General features: G+C 47.6%; 1 protein-coding gene across 1 annotated transcript in view; it reads right to left on the reverse strand.

The window, feature by feature from the left end:
* Positions 1 to 2,093: 2,093 nt before the first annotated feature.
* LOC104933378 (tumor necrosis factor alpha-induced protein 2) overlaps positions 2,094 to 19,494 on the reverse strand; it is a 42,758-nt gene continuing 25,357 nt past the window's right edge. Inside the window, exons 12-13 of the mRNA XM_027280156.1 lie at positions 2,280 to 2,402; positions 2,094 to 2,198 (exon numbers count right to left, since the gene is read on the reverse strand). Of these exons, the coding sequence (XP_027135957.1) occupies positions 2,314 to 2,402 (89 nt within the window). The 3' untranslated portion in view covers positions 2,094 to 2,198; positions 2,280 to 2,313. The remainder of the gene's footprint in view (positions 2,199 to 2,279; positions 2,403 to 19,494) is intronic.

Here is a 19,494-nt window from a genome sequence, read left to right on the forward strand (position 1 = left end):
GAAATGTTTTAAAAGGAACTCGACAAACACGTCGAGTTTAAATCATGTTCAGAGTTCTGAAGGTCCGGTCTCAGCGTGGAACTTTAAAAGTTCTGACGTTAGCCCGTTATAAGCTAAGCTAAGCTAAGCTGATACGGCTTGCACTGGTGTGTTTTCAGTTCAGTTTGTAGCCTAGCTTAGCACAAAGACTGGGCTCTGTGGTGACCGGACCTGAATCCTGAAAATGTGAAGTGACGCAACATTTTAATCAAAATCAATTTTTCCCAAATTCCCGGATAGAAAGTGCATCGTTACATCAACAGGATGATTTCATGATTTTAAATCTGTTTCAATGAAGAGAGATGATTGGTTCTTTTCTCAGGTCGGAGTGAAGTCTGTGATCAAACAGACGGTTCGTCCATCGTCGACACGCCGGCCGACACGTTTGTCCTCAGCGCTCGCATCACTTCCTGTCAGCGCTGACGTTATTTTATTCAAATCCCAGAAAATCAAAGTCAGAGTCGAGAAAGTTCAAACCGTCTTCACAGCCTGAAGCTCGACGGTTCTGAGTTTTAGTCTGGACTCGGCCGCTCAGAGAACGTCGTCCGGGTTCTCCTGGACGGGCGTTCGGGTGGTGCGTCTCCGCGGTCGCAGTGTGGTGAAGCAGGACGAGGCGGTGAGGGCGATCCGGCTCAGGCCCACGTTCAGGCAGTGGACCTCGGAGGTGACCGGCACCTCGGAGAAGAGGGCGCGGTCCCGAGACAGCCGGGCCAGTCCTCCGTCGACGCCGTCGCTGCTCTCGATGTCCTTGACGATGTTCAGGATCTCCTGACGCTCCGCCTGCCGGGTCGTCCCACGGATGTTCAAGATGGCCGACACGTGCTTCTTCCTGAAAACAGAAAGAAACAGGAAGTGGAGTTCACGTGTTTCCTGTGAAGATGGTCAGAGGGGGAGGGACATGTCAACATAGCTGTGTTAGCTAGTAGCCAATAGGGAGTCTGTTAGCTCCATGGTTAGCTCTGTTAGCTCCATGGTTAGCTCTGTTAGCTCCATGGTTAGCTCTGTTAGCTCCATGGTTAGCTATGTTAGCTCTGTTAGCTCCATGGTTAGCTATGTTAGCTCTGTTAACTCCATGGTTAGCTCTGTTAACTCCATGGTTAGCTATGTTAGCTCTGTTAGCTCCATGGTTAGCTCCATGGTTAGCTATGTTAGCTCTGTTAGCTCCATGGTTAGCTATGTTAGCTCTATTAGCTCCATGGTTAGCTTTGTTAGCTCCATGGTTAGCATGCTACAGCAGATTCAGTTAGCAGCAGCTAATTAGCGGTGATCTACCTTAGCATGTGGTTAGGCTAAAGCTATCTGTCCGTCATAAACTGTGTAAACATACTGAATCTGATCCAGTTTGAATAAAGTTCTAAAGTTCTGCACAGTAATCAGTGAGGCCCGGTCCACATGTTTTCATGGCGTCCCTCAGGGCTCGGTGTGTGAAGTTCCTTCCTCTCTGACATGTCACCTTTAACCCACTGAGCCTGTTCTATATTAAGTCTTCTTATTGTTCTCCTATTGGCTGTTTGCATTGTGTTTACCTCCACGCCGTCCTGTGAGAGTCCCCACAGTCTGATCATGGACCTGACCTTGTCCACAGAGGACACAGACAAGTTTAACCATCATCTGAAAGATGGACTAACGGAACCGACTCAGCCCGGGATGCCAGGAGGAGGCTGCTGTGTTCACTGTTAGACTGGACACTGCCGGTTCAGAGGTTCTGTCGCTGTGTTCACTGTTAGACTGGACACTGCCGGTTCAGAGGTAACATGGTGGGTTTGTTTGGTTTGTTCTTACCTGACGTCTGGAAACTCTCTGACCAGAACTCCGACCTCCATCTGGATGGAGGGGACGTCCTCCAGCTGGATGATCTCTGAGATGTGAGACAGAGCGCTGTCCAACCAGCTGGACGGAGACTCCTGAGAGACGGACAGACAGACAGACAGACAGACAGACAGACATCGTCATGAATGTCCAATAAAAGCTGGTTATGTCTCGGTGCGTGTCGTAGGACTGACCAGGTCTTTGAAGAGGACTTTGATCTGTTTGCCTTCGTCTCGGAGCCGACCAGCCATCCTCTTCCTCATCTTCATGGAGGTGCAGATGATTCTGCCTCGCATGACCGAGCGGAGATACTCCATCACCACCCGGCGGTGGACCTCTGCCACCAACAGCTGAGGGACAGGGACAGATCAGAGGTGAGACATGGCTGCAGGGCGGAGCGGTCCACATACGTCCTCAACATCTGGACCTACCTGGTACGGAGGACTGTCCATCCTGCGATACTTCTTAAAGTCTTCTTTGATCAGAGCTTCGATCTGTTCGTACGGCTCCGTGTTGCTCAGCCACTTCCTCTTCACGAGGCGCTCGAAGAACGGCTAACGGACGAAGAGACAGGAAACACATCGTAACAGCGTTAGCATTTTAACAAAGTGTGGAGACCAGAGGACACTTAATGCTAACGTTAAACATCGGTTAATGAGCTGTATTTGATGACACTGTGACCGTATCGTTAGCATGTTAGCCTCTCTGAGCTATTAGCTTATGGCTGTTAGAGCTAGCGTCTCAGAGAGGCAGAGCTAACGTCACAACACATTTACCAACAGAAACTTCTATGAACGTCCATGAATGTGCTTCAAGTTAGAGTCTGACAGCAGATAGCTGAGCTGTTAGCTCCATGGTTAGCTAACAGAGCTAACCATGGAGCTAACAGGGCTAACAGAGCTAACCATGAAGCTAACAGGGCTAACAGAGCTAACCATGGAGCTAACATAGCTAACCATGAAGCTAACAGAGCTAACCATGAAGCTAACAGAGCTAACAGAGCTAACCATGGAGCAAACAGACCTAACCATGAAGCTAACAGAGCTAACCATGAAGCTAACAGAGCTAACAGAGCTAACCATGAAGCTAACAGAGCTAACCATGAAGCTAACAGAGCTAACAGAGCTAACCATGGAGCAAACAGACCTAACCATGAAGCTAACAGAGCTAACCATGAAGCTAACAGAGCTAACCATGGAGCTAACAGAGCTAACCATGGAGCTAACAGAGCTAACCCTGGAGCTAACAGAGCTAACCATGGAGCTAACAGAGCTAACCATGGCGCTAACAGAGCTAACCCTGGCGCTAACAGAGCTAACCATGGAGCTAACAGAGCTAACCCTGGAGCTAACTTCCCGTCTCAGTTTGAACATGTCACTGTGAACAGATTTAGTCACAGTTACAGGAGTAACTAAGTACACCACACACACACACACATTACATAATTATATATATCTATATATATATATATATATAATATTATATATATATATATACTATATATATACCGATATACATATACAGTATGTATTCTTTGAGTCCCTCACTTGGTTGGTGTGTCGTCCGGTCCCCGTTCCTCCTGTGTCTGTGTTTGTGTGTGCAGAGGCTTCGTGCAGCGCTGTGCTCAGTGTGGGACCCGTCGTCAGCGAGGACTCTCTGCGCCGGCCAAACAAAAGCTGGGACCACATCGTGCACAGGGAGTCCGAGTCCTGTCCGAGCGCCTGTACCTGCACCTCAGGGTCACACACACACACAACACACCTGGTCTCTGTCTGTTGTCTCTGTATCAATAAAGCTGTTTGAATTCTATTTAATTTTTAACCTTTATTTATTCTGATGTTTAAACCAGGCTCACACACACACACACACACACACACACACACACACACACACACACACACGCTGCAAACACTCAACATGTGTAAACATTGTCACATTCACTTCAGTTATTTGCTGAACTCATTCCTCGAGTTAAACTGTAGCTAAACCCTCAGACTCCATGGTTAGCTCTGGTTTAGCTTCGTTAGCTCCACTGTCTGTTAGCTCTGTTAGCTCCTGTTAGCTCCATGGTTAGCTCTGTTAGCTCTGTTAGCTCTCTGTTAGCCCTGTAAGTTAGCTCCATGGTTAGCTCTGTTAGCTCCACGGTTAGCTCTGTTAGCTCCATGTTAGCGCTTAGCTCGTTAGCTCATGGTAGCTCTGTTAGCTCCATGGTTGCTCTGTTAGCTCCAGGTTAGCTCTGTTAGCTCCATCGGTTGCTCTGTTAGCTCCTAGGTTAGCTATGTTAGCTCTGTTAGCTCCATGGTTAGCTCTGTTAGCTTCACTGTTGTTAGGCATCTGGTTAGCTCCATTGGTTCCGCTCTGTTTGCTCCAGGTTAGCTCTGTTAGCTCGTTAGCTTCTGGTTAGCGTCATGTTAGCTGCTGTTAGCTCATGGTTAGCTCGTTGCTCCGTAGCTTAGCAGGTTAGCTCTGTTAGCTTCATGGTTAGCTCTGTGATCCAGTTTAGTCGTTACCTTGTTAACTCATTGCCTGTTACTGCTACTGTTTAGCTTCATAGTTGTTAGCCAGGTAGGTCTGTTTGCTCCATGGTTTAGCTCTGTTAACTCTGTTAGTCATGGGTTAGTCTGTTAGCTCCATGGTTAGCTCCATGGTTAGCTTGTTAGCTTCATGGTTAGCCCTGTTGCTCCATGGTTCGCTTGTTAGCGTCAGGTTAGGTCTGTAGCTCTGTTAGGCTTCATGGTAGCTCTGTTTTGCTTCCTGTTAGCTCTGTTAGCCCTGTTAGCTCCATGGTAGCTCCTGTTAGCTAACCACGAGCTAAACAGCTAGCTATCTGCTGTCAGACTCTAACTTGAAGCACATTCATGGAAGTCATAGAAGCTTCTGTGGTAAATGTGTTGTGAGTTAGCTCTGCCTCTCGAGACGCTAGTCTCACAGCATAAGCTAACAGCTTCAGAGCGGGGCTAATCCTGCTAACGGATTTACCGGTCACACGTGTCACTCCAATACAGCTCATAACCAATGTTTAACGTAGCATTAAAGTGTCCTCTGCGTCTCCACACTTGTTAACATGCAACGCTGTTACGATGCGTTTCCTGCTCTCGGTCCGTTAGCCGTCTCGAGCGCCTCGTGACGAGGAAATGGCTGCGCAAACGGAGCCGTCGAAAAGATCGAAGCTTGATCAAAGAGGACTTTAAGAAGATCGCAGGATGACAGTCCTCCGTACCAGGTAGGTCCGATGTTGAGGACGTATGTGGACCGCTCCGGCCCTGCCGCCATGTCTCACTCTGATCTTCCCTGTCCCTCAGCTGCTGGTGGCAGAGGTCCACCGCCGGGTGGTGACTGCGAGTATCTCGGCTCGGTCATGGCGAGTCACGAATGTTCACTTCTGCTACCTCCATGATGTATGAGGAAGAGGCATTGCCGGTATGGCTTATGTTAGTCCGAAGGCTACACACCTGATTCGCAAAGTCCTCTTACAATGACCTGTGCCGTCACTACGAGCACTCTATCCGAGACGCTAACTAGCGTTTTTATTGGCACTCAGTTATGTACATGGACGATGATCTGTCGTCTTGTTCTGTCTGATTCTGTCTGTCCATCTCTCCTATGGATGCTCTCTACTGTTAGCATTGTCTGTAGTCAGACGCTCCTGTTCTCACAGTCTCAGCTAGCTGCACAGGTATCATGACGGAGGACGTCCCCGTCACTGATCGACGATGGATGGTGGGCACGTGTTAGGTCACTGAGGACGACTGTTTCCAGGAGCGTCAGGTAAGAACACGTTCACCGAAACTAAAAGCCGTCAACGCATCGTTCATGTGTTCACTGTTGAGACCTGGCACACAAGTCCGTCGTCAGTTCTAGAGGTGTTTGTTGTGTTTTTGGAATACATCTATCTGCTCGACTATGCATGAAGCCTCCGTGTCTGAACCTGTTAGGCAGTGCTGCGCAGCTGCTGGTCAGCGGTCTGCTGCCCTAGAGTCTAGATTCAGCTGCCATGCACTAGCTGTACCCATCATTGAGACCTCGTGCCCACTGACTGCAAGTGTTCCAGTGATTCTTGTTGTTCTATGAAAAACGGTGAACCACAGCCGCATGCTATTATTCCCTTTTCTGATCCCATCTTCCGCCCAGTTGTCCCCCGGTCTACCACCAAGTGAACACAGCAGCAAACCGTTGTGATTTATCACCTTCGTGTCTTAGTGGCTTATAGTCTTTAATCAGTTGAACCACCCGCTGTCCGAATTCTACCTCTGACCGGCTTTCGTGTCCAGTCTAATCAGTGCATTCACCCAGCGACAGAACCTCTGACCAGGGCATCAGTGTCCAGTCTAAACAGTGAACACAGCGACAGAACTCTGACCAGCAGTGGTCCCGTCAACAGTGAACACAGCAGAGAAAACCTCTGAACCAGCAGTGTCCAGTCTCACAGTGAACACGGCGACAGAACCTTCTGAAACCGGCAGTGTCCAGTCTAACAGTGACACGGGACCGAACCTCGAACCGGCAGTAGTGTCCAGTCTAAACAGTGAACACGGCGACGAACCTCTGAAACCCGGCAGTGTCCAGTTTTCCAACAGTGAACACAGCAACAGAAACCTCTGAAAACGGCAGTGGCAGTGAACAGTGAACACAGCAGCCTCCTCATGGCATACAGGCTAGTCGGTTCGTTAGTCCATCTTTCAGATGATGGTTAAACTGTCTGTGTTCTCTGTGGACGGAGGTCAGGGTCCATGATCAGACTGTGGGACTCTCACCGGCCGGCGCTGGAGGTAAAACACAATGCAAAACAGCCAATAGGAGACCAATAAGAAGACTTAATATCGAAACAGGCTCAGTGGGTAAAGGTGACATGTCAGAGAGGAAGGAAACTTCACACACCGAGCCCTGAGGGGACGCCATGAAAAATGTGGACGGGCCTCATGGATTTACTCTGGCAGAACTTTCGAACTTTATTCAAACGGATCAGATTCCAGTATGTTACACAGTTTTGACGTACAGATTTAGCTTTAGCCTAACCACCTGCTAAGGTAGATCCATGCTAATAGTCGCTGCTAACGAATCGCTGTAGCATGCTAACCCATGGAGCTAAAGAGCTAACCATGCGAGCTAACAGAGCTAACCATAGCTAACCATGGAGCTAACAGAGCTAACCTAGCTAACCTGGGTAACAGCTAACAGAGCTAACCATGGAGCTAAAGACAACCCATGGGAGCTTAACAGAGGGCCCTAACATAGCTAACCATGGAAGCTAACAGAGCTAACCATACTACTGAGCTAACAGAGCTAACCTGATAAGCTAACCATGAGCTAAGCTAACAGAGCTAAACCATGGAGCTACCAACCAAAGTAAAGCTAACATAGCTAACCATGGAGCTTAACATAGCACCATGGAGCTAACCAAGCTACATCCTACCATGGAGCTAACAGAGCTACCGGGAGCTAACAGAAGCTAACCATGGAGCTAACAGAGCTAACCATAGCTAACCATGGAGCAACCAGGAGCTAACCATGGAGCTCACATAGCTAACCAGGAGTAACTAAGCTAACCATGGAGCTAACATAGTAACATAGCTAACCATGGAGTAACAGATACATGGAGTTAACAAGCTAACCATGGAGCTACATGAGCTTAACAAGCCTAACATAGCTAACTGAGTTAACATGAGCTCAACAGATACGGAGCTCAGACAACCGAGCCCCTAGCTAACCGAGAAGCTAACCATGAGCTCATGTACCTAGTAATGACTACACATAGACAGCTAACCATAGCAAGCCAGCTAAAGAGCTTAACGTTCCTAGCTATACTACAGCTAACCTAGCTAACCTGGGCTAATGTTGACATGTACACCCTCCCTACTGGCTACAAGTCTACACTAGGAAACACGTCTACTTCCGAAAGAACTCCACTTCCTGTTTCTTTCTGTTTTCAGGTAGAAGAAGCACGTGTCGGCCATCTTGACATCCTGGGACGACCCGGGCAGCGAAGCTCGAAGGATTCCCTGAACATCGAAAGACACGCAGCAGCGGACGGCGTGCGACGGAGGACGGGCCCGGCTGTTCGGAACCGGCGCCCTCTTCTCCGAGGTGCCGGTCACCTCCGAGGGTCCACTCCTGAACGTGGGCCTGAGCCGGATCGACCTCACCGACTCGTCCCTGCTTCACCACACTGCGACCGGCGGAGACGCACACCCGAACGCCCGTCCAGGAGAACCGGACGACGTTTCTCTGAGCGGCGAGTCCATACTAAAACTCCAGAACCGTCGATTCAGGCTTGTGAAGCAGCGGTTTGAACTTTCTCGACTCTGACTTTGATTTGCTGGGATTTTGAATAAAATAACGTCATCGCTGACAGGAAGTGATGGCGAGCGCTGGAGGAACAAACGGCGGGCCGGCGTGTCGACGATGGACGAACCGTCTGTTTGGATCAAACTTCACTCCGTCCTGAGAAAAAGAACCAATCATCTCTTTCATTTGAAAACGATAGATTTAAACATCATGAAAATCATCCTGTTGATGTCGATGCATTTCCTATCCGGGAATTGGAAAATTTGATTTTGATTTCAAATGTTGCGTCACTTCACATTTTCGGATTCAGGTCCGGTCACCACAGAAGCCCAGTCTTTGTGGTAAGCTAGGCTACAAACTGCATGACCGCAGTCCAACGATCAGCTTACGCTACTAGGATAGGTACGTTACATAAGGCTACGTTGTATACGCCCCCCTTTACGAGCTTTAAGGGAAGTTAGCATTCGCTACGTAGCTTTCGGCACTATAGCTTATAAGCTACGAGCTTATACGGCTTAGAAACGGGCTAAGTTAGCTATAACGGGCTAGCGTTAGCTTATAACGGGGCGCATAACGGGTAGTAGCTTGGCTAGTTACTTATACGGGAATAGCTTTAGGCTAGCGTTAGCTTAGGCAACGCGAGCTAAGGCTACGTTGTACGGCAGCGTTGCTTACGGTCTTACTAACGGGCTGCTCTTATCGCACGTTCTTAGCTAGAGTTATAAGCTAACCAGCTTAATGGGACGTTACTTAATGGGACACTTAATAGGCTAACGTTGCTTAACGGCTGCGTCAGACAAGTTACGCGGAACCCTTCAAACTCTGACAATGAGTTTCAACTCATCGGACGTGTTTGGCCGAGTTTCTTTAAACGATTCATGATTTTTGTTCATGTTAGAAAAAAAAAAAAAAAATCCAAAATTCAAACTGGATCGTCTGCGAAAAAAAAAAAAATAATCCCAGAACCAGGACTGGACCCAGCTGTGACACCGGTACAACGTGAGAGTGATGCTTCAGGGAGAGTATGTTTTATTGTTGCACACGCATAAAAGAATCAAGGTACGAACTTATATGTTATATAAATTTGATTTCTCACAGTTAATGCTGTTTATATCATTAGTACGAATAATAACATCCCTGATGATCTCACCAACAAAACCACACACACACACACACACACACACACCTGCTGTAAATGTTATGTAGAAATGAATTTCATGTACCGAGTTTCAGCTTAATGACAATCAACACGATCATGACTGCTCCTTCACTCAATGGGATCCTTCTGTTCAGACGCACCTGTTCACCTGGCCACGCTCGCCCTCGGTTAAAAGCTCCGGTGGATGACGGCCTTTCCGGCCCGGTAAACCGGTGTGTTTGCTTCGGTGGGCTACCAGCCCGACCAAAGGTACAGCCGAGTCTCAACCCCCCCCCTGCAACCGGTGTGCGGCTCGGTGTTGCGCTGACGTGAATGACGCACATGACGCTGACCCCTTTCACACGCGCTTCTCACGCCACCTGTCCGTGTGTGCTGATGGGAAGGTTCGGTTCTTGTTAGGGGTCGGCTCTTGCGACTCCCAAACGCTCTTTCATGTTACCCTTTTAACTGTTATAACTCAGGACTGATTCTAGCACTACTTTGACGATGGTTATTACACACTTTAAATTATTAAATAATCCTTAGATCTAAAGCACGTAAAAGTAAAATTACTATTTGTTCAGGTCAGTAAATTGATGCAGCTGATTGTTTTTCCTCTGACACCCACACACGCAGACAGAACATGGAGGTTAAAAGTCCTGACGAGCTTCTCAAAGACCGAAAACTCTCGAAACTTGATGCGATTTATTGAAGGTTTGTCCGCTCAGAGTTAAAATGTTTCAGGTGTTATGGAAGTTTTCATTCTACAGGTATGAACAATATCACAACAGATTTAAAGTACAAACAAAACACAGTGATGACACAGTGATGGTCGCAAGCCACACCCACATGTTTTTGTTCTTCCTGAACCTTGTTTACTCAATTAAAACACAAGGACTGAAGCATCATGGAGGGAGCTGTAGTTTCAAGTGTTCAGAAAACCCGTTTATCTATGACATCACCATGACAGTCACCACTTAGACATCACCCAACAGTGTGTTCAAGTTGAGGGGGCGGGACCATACGACAAACCACGTGCCTGTTTGAATGTCTCTTATTTGTAGGAGAGGGGGCGGGGTCGGGTCACATGGTCATCGTGTTACCAAAAATAAAATAAAAATGAACAAATATTAAAACATACAAATAGCAACAACATGAATTTCAGCTAACATAAATACTCTGGAACATTACAGTAAAAATATAAAAACTTTCGGTCGAGTTCAAACATATACAAATCACAATTGTGGATAATACGAACCGGGACCAGAACCAGGACTAGACCGGGAAGAGGAAACTTAACAGGAATGAAAAAGGAACAGGAAGTCAGTTCCATCCTGTTTTTTGTGTTTTATGGAAACTATCAGACAGAAAACATATTCACAGTGACTTTATTTATTAAACAAAAAAAACAAGGAAAAACACACGTCAGCCTCCGGTTTGATGTCCCCATGGTCAGGGTTCTTGTCTGGTTCTGGTGGATGCCAGCTCGAGAGAGGGAGGAGCTCTGTGTGTCAAACATGTTCACGTCCTCAAGAACATAACCAATTCAAATACAGCCTCCCAGCCACAATCAAGCATTGCTGTGCTCCTCACACTTACCATCAGCTTTGATTATTCAGGATGAACGATTACGTTCTGTTGTATGATTAGCCGTTAGCGAGCACACACTGCGGCCGGGTCACGGACGTCAGTCAAATTTTCACCGATGCTCCCTGAGGAAGATCGGAATCAAAGTTTGAGAAATTAAAAATAAAAATCAGCTTTTTATTTAGTTTATTGTTTGTCTTTGTTGGTATCAATAGTATGAACGTGGTTTATTTGTGTTCAAACCACTGAGAATATTCAGCCTCCTCTGCAAATTATGATAATCAATCATAAATCAATAAGTGATGGGATCTTTTGTTGTGCTGCATTATTTCGCTGGAAACACAACCGCAACAGATCTGAACAGATGAATCAATTTTTCACAAGAATAATTCTGAAGCATCAAAGATTGGTAATAAAAATTTAAAACGGGGAGAGTAACTTATAATCACATGCGTCAGTTAGAATAAGAACGTGCGGGGTTTCCCTCAGGGTGCTGTTATCGGGCCCTCCTCTGATCTGCTGTAAAAACTATGAATCTGTTCTTTACAATCAAAGTTTCATCTGACGACTGGCAGAAAATGACCTGAGACACGATGACTCAAGTTTGTTTCAGTTTAATATTAAATATTAAATGTTCAACAATGTTCGGAAGATCCAGATCTAAATTCAGAAGTGAATTTATTATTTCAATTATTTGAACTAGTTCATTTTTGTTTGCTTACATTTCATTTCACTGAATATACATAAGTAGGATACACAATATGACAGGTAGTTTTTGATGTCTGCGAGTCCAACATACCGTGTACCTAAACTTTAGTTTTTACTGCAGCTTGTTTGGAGGAATTAACATCGAATGTTGCAAACTGGTTGTTCATTGTTTCATGTTCTGAGCGTGTTTTAACTTCCGGTCCATGCAATAAGATCATGAGCTGAGGCTTAAGATGGTGTCAGGATGTTTTCTCAGTGTTGTATGTTTTATGATAACTCAGAAGCCACCTGCCGCTGCCTCCTGTGCCGATAAACTCCTTGAATTAAGTTGTTTTAATATTAAATGTTGTTGGTATGGATCCTAACTCTAAATTTCAACCGTCACTCAGAAGTGGCACATGAAACAAGTGTGACATCACTGTCCCTGATCATGTCCATCCATCATCGTCTGATGTCATCCACGAATAACGTTCAGAACATCTGAACATCAACGAGTTCGCTGCTAAAGCTTCTTTCCACAGAAGTCCTAATTTCAAATAGAAACATAATCAGATCAAATAGAAGACAAAGATTTTTTTTTTTTCATGTGCAAGAGATCAACTCTAAGAAATTGGAATAATCAGGACTGATGTGGGATGTTAAACAGAACCAGGAGCTCATGTGGTTTATTGAAGAGGGTCCAGAAGCTCCGGAATCATGAATCAAGAGCTGTGATGAAATGACAACCGTTTCCTCTCTGTAGGGGTGTAGCATCTCCTCCTGCTCCTCCTCCTGCTCCTCCTCCTGCTCCTCCTCCTCCTCCTCCTGCACAGCCTTCATGCAAAACTTTGCACCTCCGATGTTCCCGTCTGCTGCTGGACCTCGGTCAGATGGTGAGGGTTTGACGTGGTCATCTCCATGCTGGTCAGCCAGAGCTGTATGTTGGCCGAAGAGGGCAGGTTCCTCCGGCCCCTGACCACTCCACGAAGGGCTTGGTCCTGACGTCTGCAGACGGCTTCCTGATGAATGTCAGGCGCTGGCCGCGCCTCATCACCTGACCTGTGTGCTGCAGCGTGAGGGAACTGAATAAGCTTAATGACCATGACAGTTATGAGTGGTTTTAGCGAGTAGCGGACACAGGGGGTACCACCATCAGTCGTATCGTACTGCAGCATTAGCAGTAGCTAGTACCCACCATGGGAAGAAAGAGTATCCGGTCCACAGGCTTTTTCCAGCTGGGGGGGGCATCTGGCAGTATAGAGGTCTGGCTGTGGCAGTGCGAGGGTAGGAGGGGGCTTCGCAGACCACGCCAGCGGCTGATGTGGTCTGGCGATGGCGGCTCCCCCACCGGAGAGTACTGGGGAGAGCCGCCATTGTCGCAGCCATAGGATTTATCGTACGACTGGGTAAAGAGCGGTTACCATTGTTACAGGAGGCGAATGGCATGGATGGGGAAAAGACCCCATGCACCACCCGCCGACCTGAAAACATAATTAACACAACATATGTTAGTATTCAGAAATATTTTCAACAGCTCACTTTAAGAAATCAAGATCGTTGTCAAGGCAGAGGAACCATTGCGTGCTGATGTGTTAAGGTTGGTGGTGTCTCCAGGGGAAACATTGAGTAGCCTCAGAACGGACTGGTTTTAAGTCCAGCTCAAGACTAAAATCTGGTTTCAAGTGAAGGAGTTCTCAAGCATCTCTTGTTCCACCAGTGAGCTAAACTGGATTAGCAAAGCCCACAGGTGGGAGTGGTGGACTGTAGAGAACGTCCCAGCTCATCATGGTAACTGCAGCTGGAATCTTGGCTCAAAATGTGACGCTGTAGGCGTCTGTTTTCTGGGACATGCAGAGACCCATCTAACCCAGACCAAGTCAAAAAACAAACAGTAGATAATAGGTTTCTAATATACACAATATACAAATCGTGTGATTACCTGCAGTTTGGTCTCTTGATATTACAACCTACATGGTCAGACTTTCAAATAAAGCCGCATGGTTCTGGTTTTGCTTTTGGAAATGATTGTACACAAATAATTTTAAAGAAGTCAATGTCAAGTCCTATGTTTTGTCTGCTGACCCATCAAGCACACCACCTGTCCATATCACGAACTTCTTGGTCTCAATGCAACAACGAGCACACCCGGAAATGACGTAGAGGAATACTCCAGCATTGATTAAACAGGCTGATCTGGTGGTTCTGATCTGTGGGTTTGAGAGGGACCTGATCCTGGATCCTGGTCTTTTTATTGATGAAAGAATGATATGATTGATCGAGCAGTAGAATGATTTCCTGACAGGGTGTTCCAGGACTCCTAAAAGAAACACTAAGAGACCCCCAGAAAACTCATCATACCTGGGAGACACCTCAAGATCTTTTTGAAGTAGTCTGGACTATTCAAGGGTACAGATCGGGAGTTTAGATTCATTAGTCAAATTAGTATGTTTGTGCCAGGTGTATTAAATATACCCAGGGTCCTGAGTGGTGGGCCTTCTCCTGACCCTCCAGGTACAGCAGCTGTATCCTCCCACAGGACCTTCATTCTTAGTGGACAGGTGGAACTCTACTTGATTGGCTGTGCAACACCACAGGAAGCCCAGAGTTTAACCGTTTTTCTGTCCGGACGCCCACGGATCTTCCCCATTGACCAGGATCACCTGAGGCGAACCAAAAACAAAACGCAGGGAGGTACAATCAGAACAAAACAAAAGTTTTCAAACATCAAGCGCAACGGAAGATGACTGTTGGCAACATGGAATGGCAGTCTCACTCTTGTGCTCTACTATCCCATCTTCACCGCGGCAGACCAGGCTGTCCCCTGTGTCCCTCCATTGGACCTGGGGGACCTCTCACGGCCAATTGGTCCCAGAGCCCCAAAGTCCCCCTTCTTTCCTAAAAACACACCATGAAACCAATATTTTAAATAGTTCTGAAATATGCAGCTGGAACATGGACGATTACATCATGACCTGGTTCACCTACAATTTCTCCCTTTCGGGTCCTATTTATAGCCGATTTCTCCCGGGAGGCCCACGGGGTCAGAGGCTGACCGGGGGCGGCAGGGCTCCTGGTGCTCCTTTTTGACTAGGAGGAGGGTTGACACAAGGGTAGACTCGTCCTTTTCCCCTTTGGACCCACTAGTCCTGGCAGGCCCCCTTTTGTCCGGGAGGCCACTGGGACCAGTCAGCCTACTTGGACCCCCGATTACCAGTAGTCCCATCAGACCTAGAGCCCCCCGCACCCTGATCAAACACACAACAACCGGAGCAGTGTCATCCAGGATTGAGACTGTTCCTGGACATCTGCAGCAGCAAACATGTTGGGTTATCGTAAAAAAAATAGCCTGACCTTTCTCTCCTGGTTTTCGTGATGCCTGGGGACGCCTGAGGCCCTTGAAGTCCCTTTGGGGCCGTCTGGCCCCTGGCACCCATGTTCCCGTTGTCTCCTCATCTCCAGGTACTGGAAGGGTTCAGACCTGGATCCCCATGTCACCAGGACACCCTGAAACACCAAAACAAGGTCAGACGTCCTCCAGTTTGAAGGGTTCTGTAAGTTTTATTAAACCTGAACATTAAAGTCTGACCTGTATCTCCATCTGGGCACGACCAACCAGGCATTCCGGGAGGCCTACGACTGGACCAAGTTGACAGTCCTGTCCTGGGTTGCCTGAAGGTCCATCGCAACTGGAGGGCCTTACACAACACACAGACACATTACGTTGACAGGGAATGAAAACTAAAGGTCTGATCTGTCCCCGGTGGTTATCATACTTACTACAGGGACCTTATTGGGTCCTGTGCGCCTCTGGGTCCTGTTGGGCCCGGGTGGGATTACACTTTTGCCCTGGAGGTCCTGGAGGACTTGTCCCCTGGAAGACATTACAACCTTGAGGACCCGCTTACCTAGACCTAGACGACAGACATGGTGGTTGGGTATTGTGATGCTGATGACTGACCGGTCATTTACAGCTGGTGTAGGATACTGTTTTCTGTAGGAATGGAGGCCCAAATGTTTGGAGTCTGTGATCAACAAACAGCACATTTTATCTTTTGTGTGGACCCTCAACCCGAGACCTGAACTGGCTCTACCTGCCTTTGGTACCGACCTGAAGCCTGTGTTAGGATAACAAGCCCACACTGTCTCTACTATAGACCAAAGACATGCAACGGGAGGGTGATTGATGTGTTTAAGGGTCGTCAGTTTATTTCTGGGATGGGTTTGGTATCCATCAGCCGACAAGAAGGTCGCTTTAAACATGGCCAGATTACATGTGTTGCTAATATTTCACCATCACCAGGTGTTTTATCAAGCGTCACAACTATGAGACTCATACCTCTGGTCCCTATGTCCCCTTCACCCTGTTCAGTCCATCATCCATGACAGTCCCAGTGGTCCAGAGGTACCTAACATACACAAAAATCATTTATAAGAAGCAAAATGTTGGACACGTCTGTATTGTCAGCTAAATTAATAAACAACAACCTGTACAAATATTGTCATGCATCTAACACCATGATGAATCAGCCTCCTATCTTATTCGTTTTGGAGTCTGACCTTGGAGTCCCTGACCACCCCTGGGTCCTGGAGCCCATCAGACCCGCGTACCAGGGAAAACCAGGACGAACCTTGAAAGACCGCTTGGACCTGAGGGCCTCCCACACCTTGAAATAAAGCAATGATGGACGGGGTTCAGAGTTGGAGAGAAGTAGGTAATGTCACTGGAAATAAAACCTTCCTGAAACCAGTAATCCGCGAGGTCCTTCGGATCGCGGACTCAGCCCAGGATTTCACAAGTTCACTCAGATTTTTTAACATGTGAATCGAGAGTAACACAACATAGGAGGTCCACCCCTTTACATTGAAATGACCTAAAAATCTCCAATCAAATATAAATATTGCAGAAGCAGGGCAAGGGTCGCGTGTTAAGAAGGCATGCAATTTTTCTGGGGTCATGGAGCACTCTGCGGACATGACAAAAGTCAAGAGGACATTGATCTGAGGGAGATTTTAAATGGTACTTTTGTACCTGGTGACCCGGGTCCCCTGGAAAGCTGGATCTCCCTTTGCAAACCTTTCTGTCCCTGGAGCCCCAATTGAAACCGGGTCGTTCCGTGGTCCCTTGAGGTCCAGTGGGTCCTGGTGAGAAAAGAGATGATGTTATTTGTTGGCTGTTGTGTTAAGCCCTCTGATCATCTTAATCACGAGGACTTCCGATCATCACCTAAGGTCCCATGTCTCCTTTAGCCCCTTGTCTCCACGGTGGACCAGAACAATGAGAGAGTTCTCCTTTTCACCTGAAACAACACAACTTTTCAACAACAACCTGAGCAGTAAAAGAAAAATCTATTATATGTGAAAACGTTAAATAAATCTGGCTGAGTGATGGTGGTGGGGGTTTACTTCCTACATCTGTGTCCATTACATCCTTTTTGACCAGGAAATCCCAGGTTGGCCCCGGACATCCTATATCACCCTACAAACCAACAACAGAGCAGATCTCTGGACCAAAGACAATCAAAAATAACAGAATGATGTTGATGCTAAAATTTCAACTTTTATCTTACTGGGTTCCGGGTTGTCCGGGAAAGCCGATGAATCCTGAGGTCTGGACGCCAGGTGGGGTCTGGAATTCCTGGGCTATTGCCCATAGCGCGCCCTGCAGGTCCTGGGGGGACCTACAATCGACCAGGTGGTCCATTGTTACCGGAGGAAACTGGCTTACCCAGCAGCTCCTCGCACACCTTTACGTCTGTAGAAACAGATTTTACTGTTTAAGGGCTTCAATGGATGATCCAGTGTTGTGCTAGACCTGGGCTGGGGAGCGGCCAATGTAGAGAGCGAAGAGAAGATGTTGCCGAAAAGAGAAAAGGAGAGATTGAGCGAGCAAGAAAGAAGCCGCCCGGACAGAGTCAATGTGCGGGATGACTTTTAGTGGTTGGTGAGAGTTTTTAAAATAAAAGGCTGAAAGAAGACGCCGAGCTGGGTTGACTGCTGCTGGACTAGCAGTGCTATTAGCTGCTGCCGGTTCTGGTTCTGGTTATGGGCTGACTGCTGTTTGACTAGTAAGTGAGCATTAGCTTGCCTGCTGGGGACCTGGCTGCTGTTTGCAAAGTTAGCTAAATTAAAGTATAACTGCTGCACTTTTTCAGTCCAGCATTCAGGTGTTTAGTTAGCCCTCTGACCTGGTCGGTCCAGTAAGGCCATCGATGCCAGGAGGTCCAGGTTCTCCTTTTTGTCCTTTGATGATGATAGCAACCGTATCTCCTGAAGCCCCTGGGCCCCCTTTTAAAGCCTGTAGGGGAACCACCCGTGAGGACAGAGCTGACGTTATTTTGTGTACTGTAGGTTCTACAGTTAGCACAGGTCAGCTTTGGAAAATATCAAGGGACTCATGTTTACCTTTCTGTCCTTTACTCTTTACAGCCTGGACTTCCCTCTTGTCCGTTGTCCCCTCTCTCCCCGTCCACCCGGGGCCTCCCGTGGCCCCTGAGAGTCCAGGGGCCCCCTGGCTCTCACCCCTCACCGTAGGGCCCATCGGACCTGAACACCCCATGAGTATTCATGTGAGCCTCTATCACCATGGAAACATTTCACCACAGGTGTGTATATGGCAGGACCTCACCTTTGTTTTTTTTTTTGGACCCTGAGGGCCCTGGTAGTCCTGGGTTCCAGTGCCCCAGCAAGACCTGTGGCCCTGTTTCCCAGGGAAACCGGCAATGCCTTGTTTACCTTCAGGGCCTGTGGTAGGCAAAACCTGGACGACCCTCCCTCCCCGATGTCACCTTTCAGCCCCAAAAAAACTTATTGAACAGGAGAATGACCTGACGAACTGACAATCACTTGACATCCTAAAGCAAAGTGCAAGTACAGTTAAAGTGAGGTGTTTACCTGGGGGGTGTTCCCAATCGTCCTGAGGACCAAGTAATCCACTGGGACCAGGTTTTCCTGCCTCACAGTAGTCAGGTGTTGGCCCAGTGGCGCCAGGTTTACCTGGTGCCCCATCCTTTCCTCTCTGGGCCTGCAATTCCTTGGCCCCCGGACAGACCAAAGGACTCCTGATGAAATAAAAGGAAATAATCTGAATATAAATTATAAATGCATGAATCAATCCTCTACTTTTTGCTTTTATTTGCTACTAGTGAAATGCGTTACCGCATCTAAACGTTTGCTGGTACTGCAGAGCCCCCCCTGGTGCTGCCACACTGAACACTGAAATAAGTTTTTGCCGTTCTGGTACTAACAAGTTCCAAGAAACAAGACCCACCATCACTGATCTCTGGATCATACACTGCTTCCCGCTCACTTCAGGATCAGTTCAAAACCAGATTAACCAGATCCAAGGATCAATGTATTTTATATTCAACATTCAGGATCAGTTCGTTCACCTGGGTAGTCGTCATTGCCATTAGGGCCAGGAACTCCTTTAGGTCCCTGAGCACCAGTGGTCCTGGGAAGCCAATGGTCCTGGAGTCCAAAATCTGATTCTCCTGCTGGACCCCTCAGTCCAGAGTCCTGGGAAGCCCCGGAGAACCTGGTGTACACACACCGACATACTGTGTAAACACAAGAGGACCATTTAGGTGTCATCTGACACTTGGCTGATGTGTGACTACAGGTGACTGTAAATGGCTTTCCATCATAACCAAGCCTTCCGGTCCTTCTTCTCCGGGATCTTCCAATAAGGACCTGAGGTCCTGCGGCGGAGAGACGGAATGGTCTAAGAGCCTGTTTTTGATACTGTCAATGGGGCCAGATGTGGTTCCGGTGTGCCTCTGGTACTTGTTGTCCAGGTGGTCCATGAACTCCCAGAAAATCCTTTGTCTCCTTTAGTCCTTCAGGTCCAGTAACACCTCGGGCACTGAAGGACTTGTAACCCTGTGAAACCTGGGAGAGACAGGGGTGAACTAACTGGTGGACCGGAAAGTCAGATAGACAGGTGACACAGA

Source organism: Larimichthys crocea, chromosome VII (genome assembly GCF_000972845.2).
Source record: "Larimichthys crocea isolate SSNF chromosome VII, L_crocea_2.0, whole genome shotgun sequence".
NCBI classification, from domain to species: Eukaryota; Metazoa; Chordata; class Actinopteri; family Sciaenidae; genus Larimichthys; species Larimichthys crocea.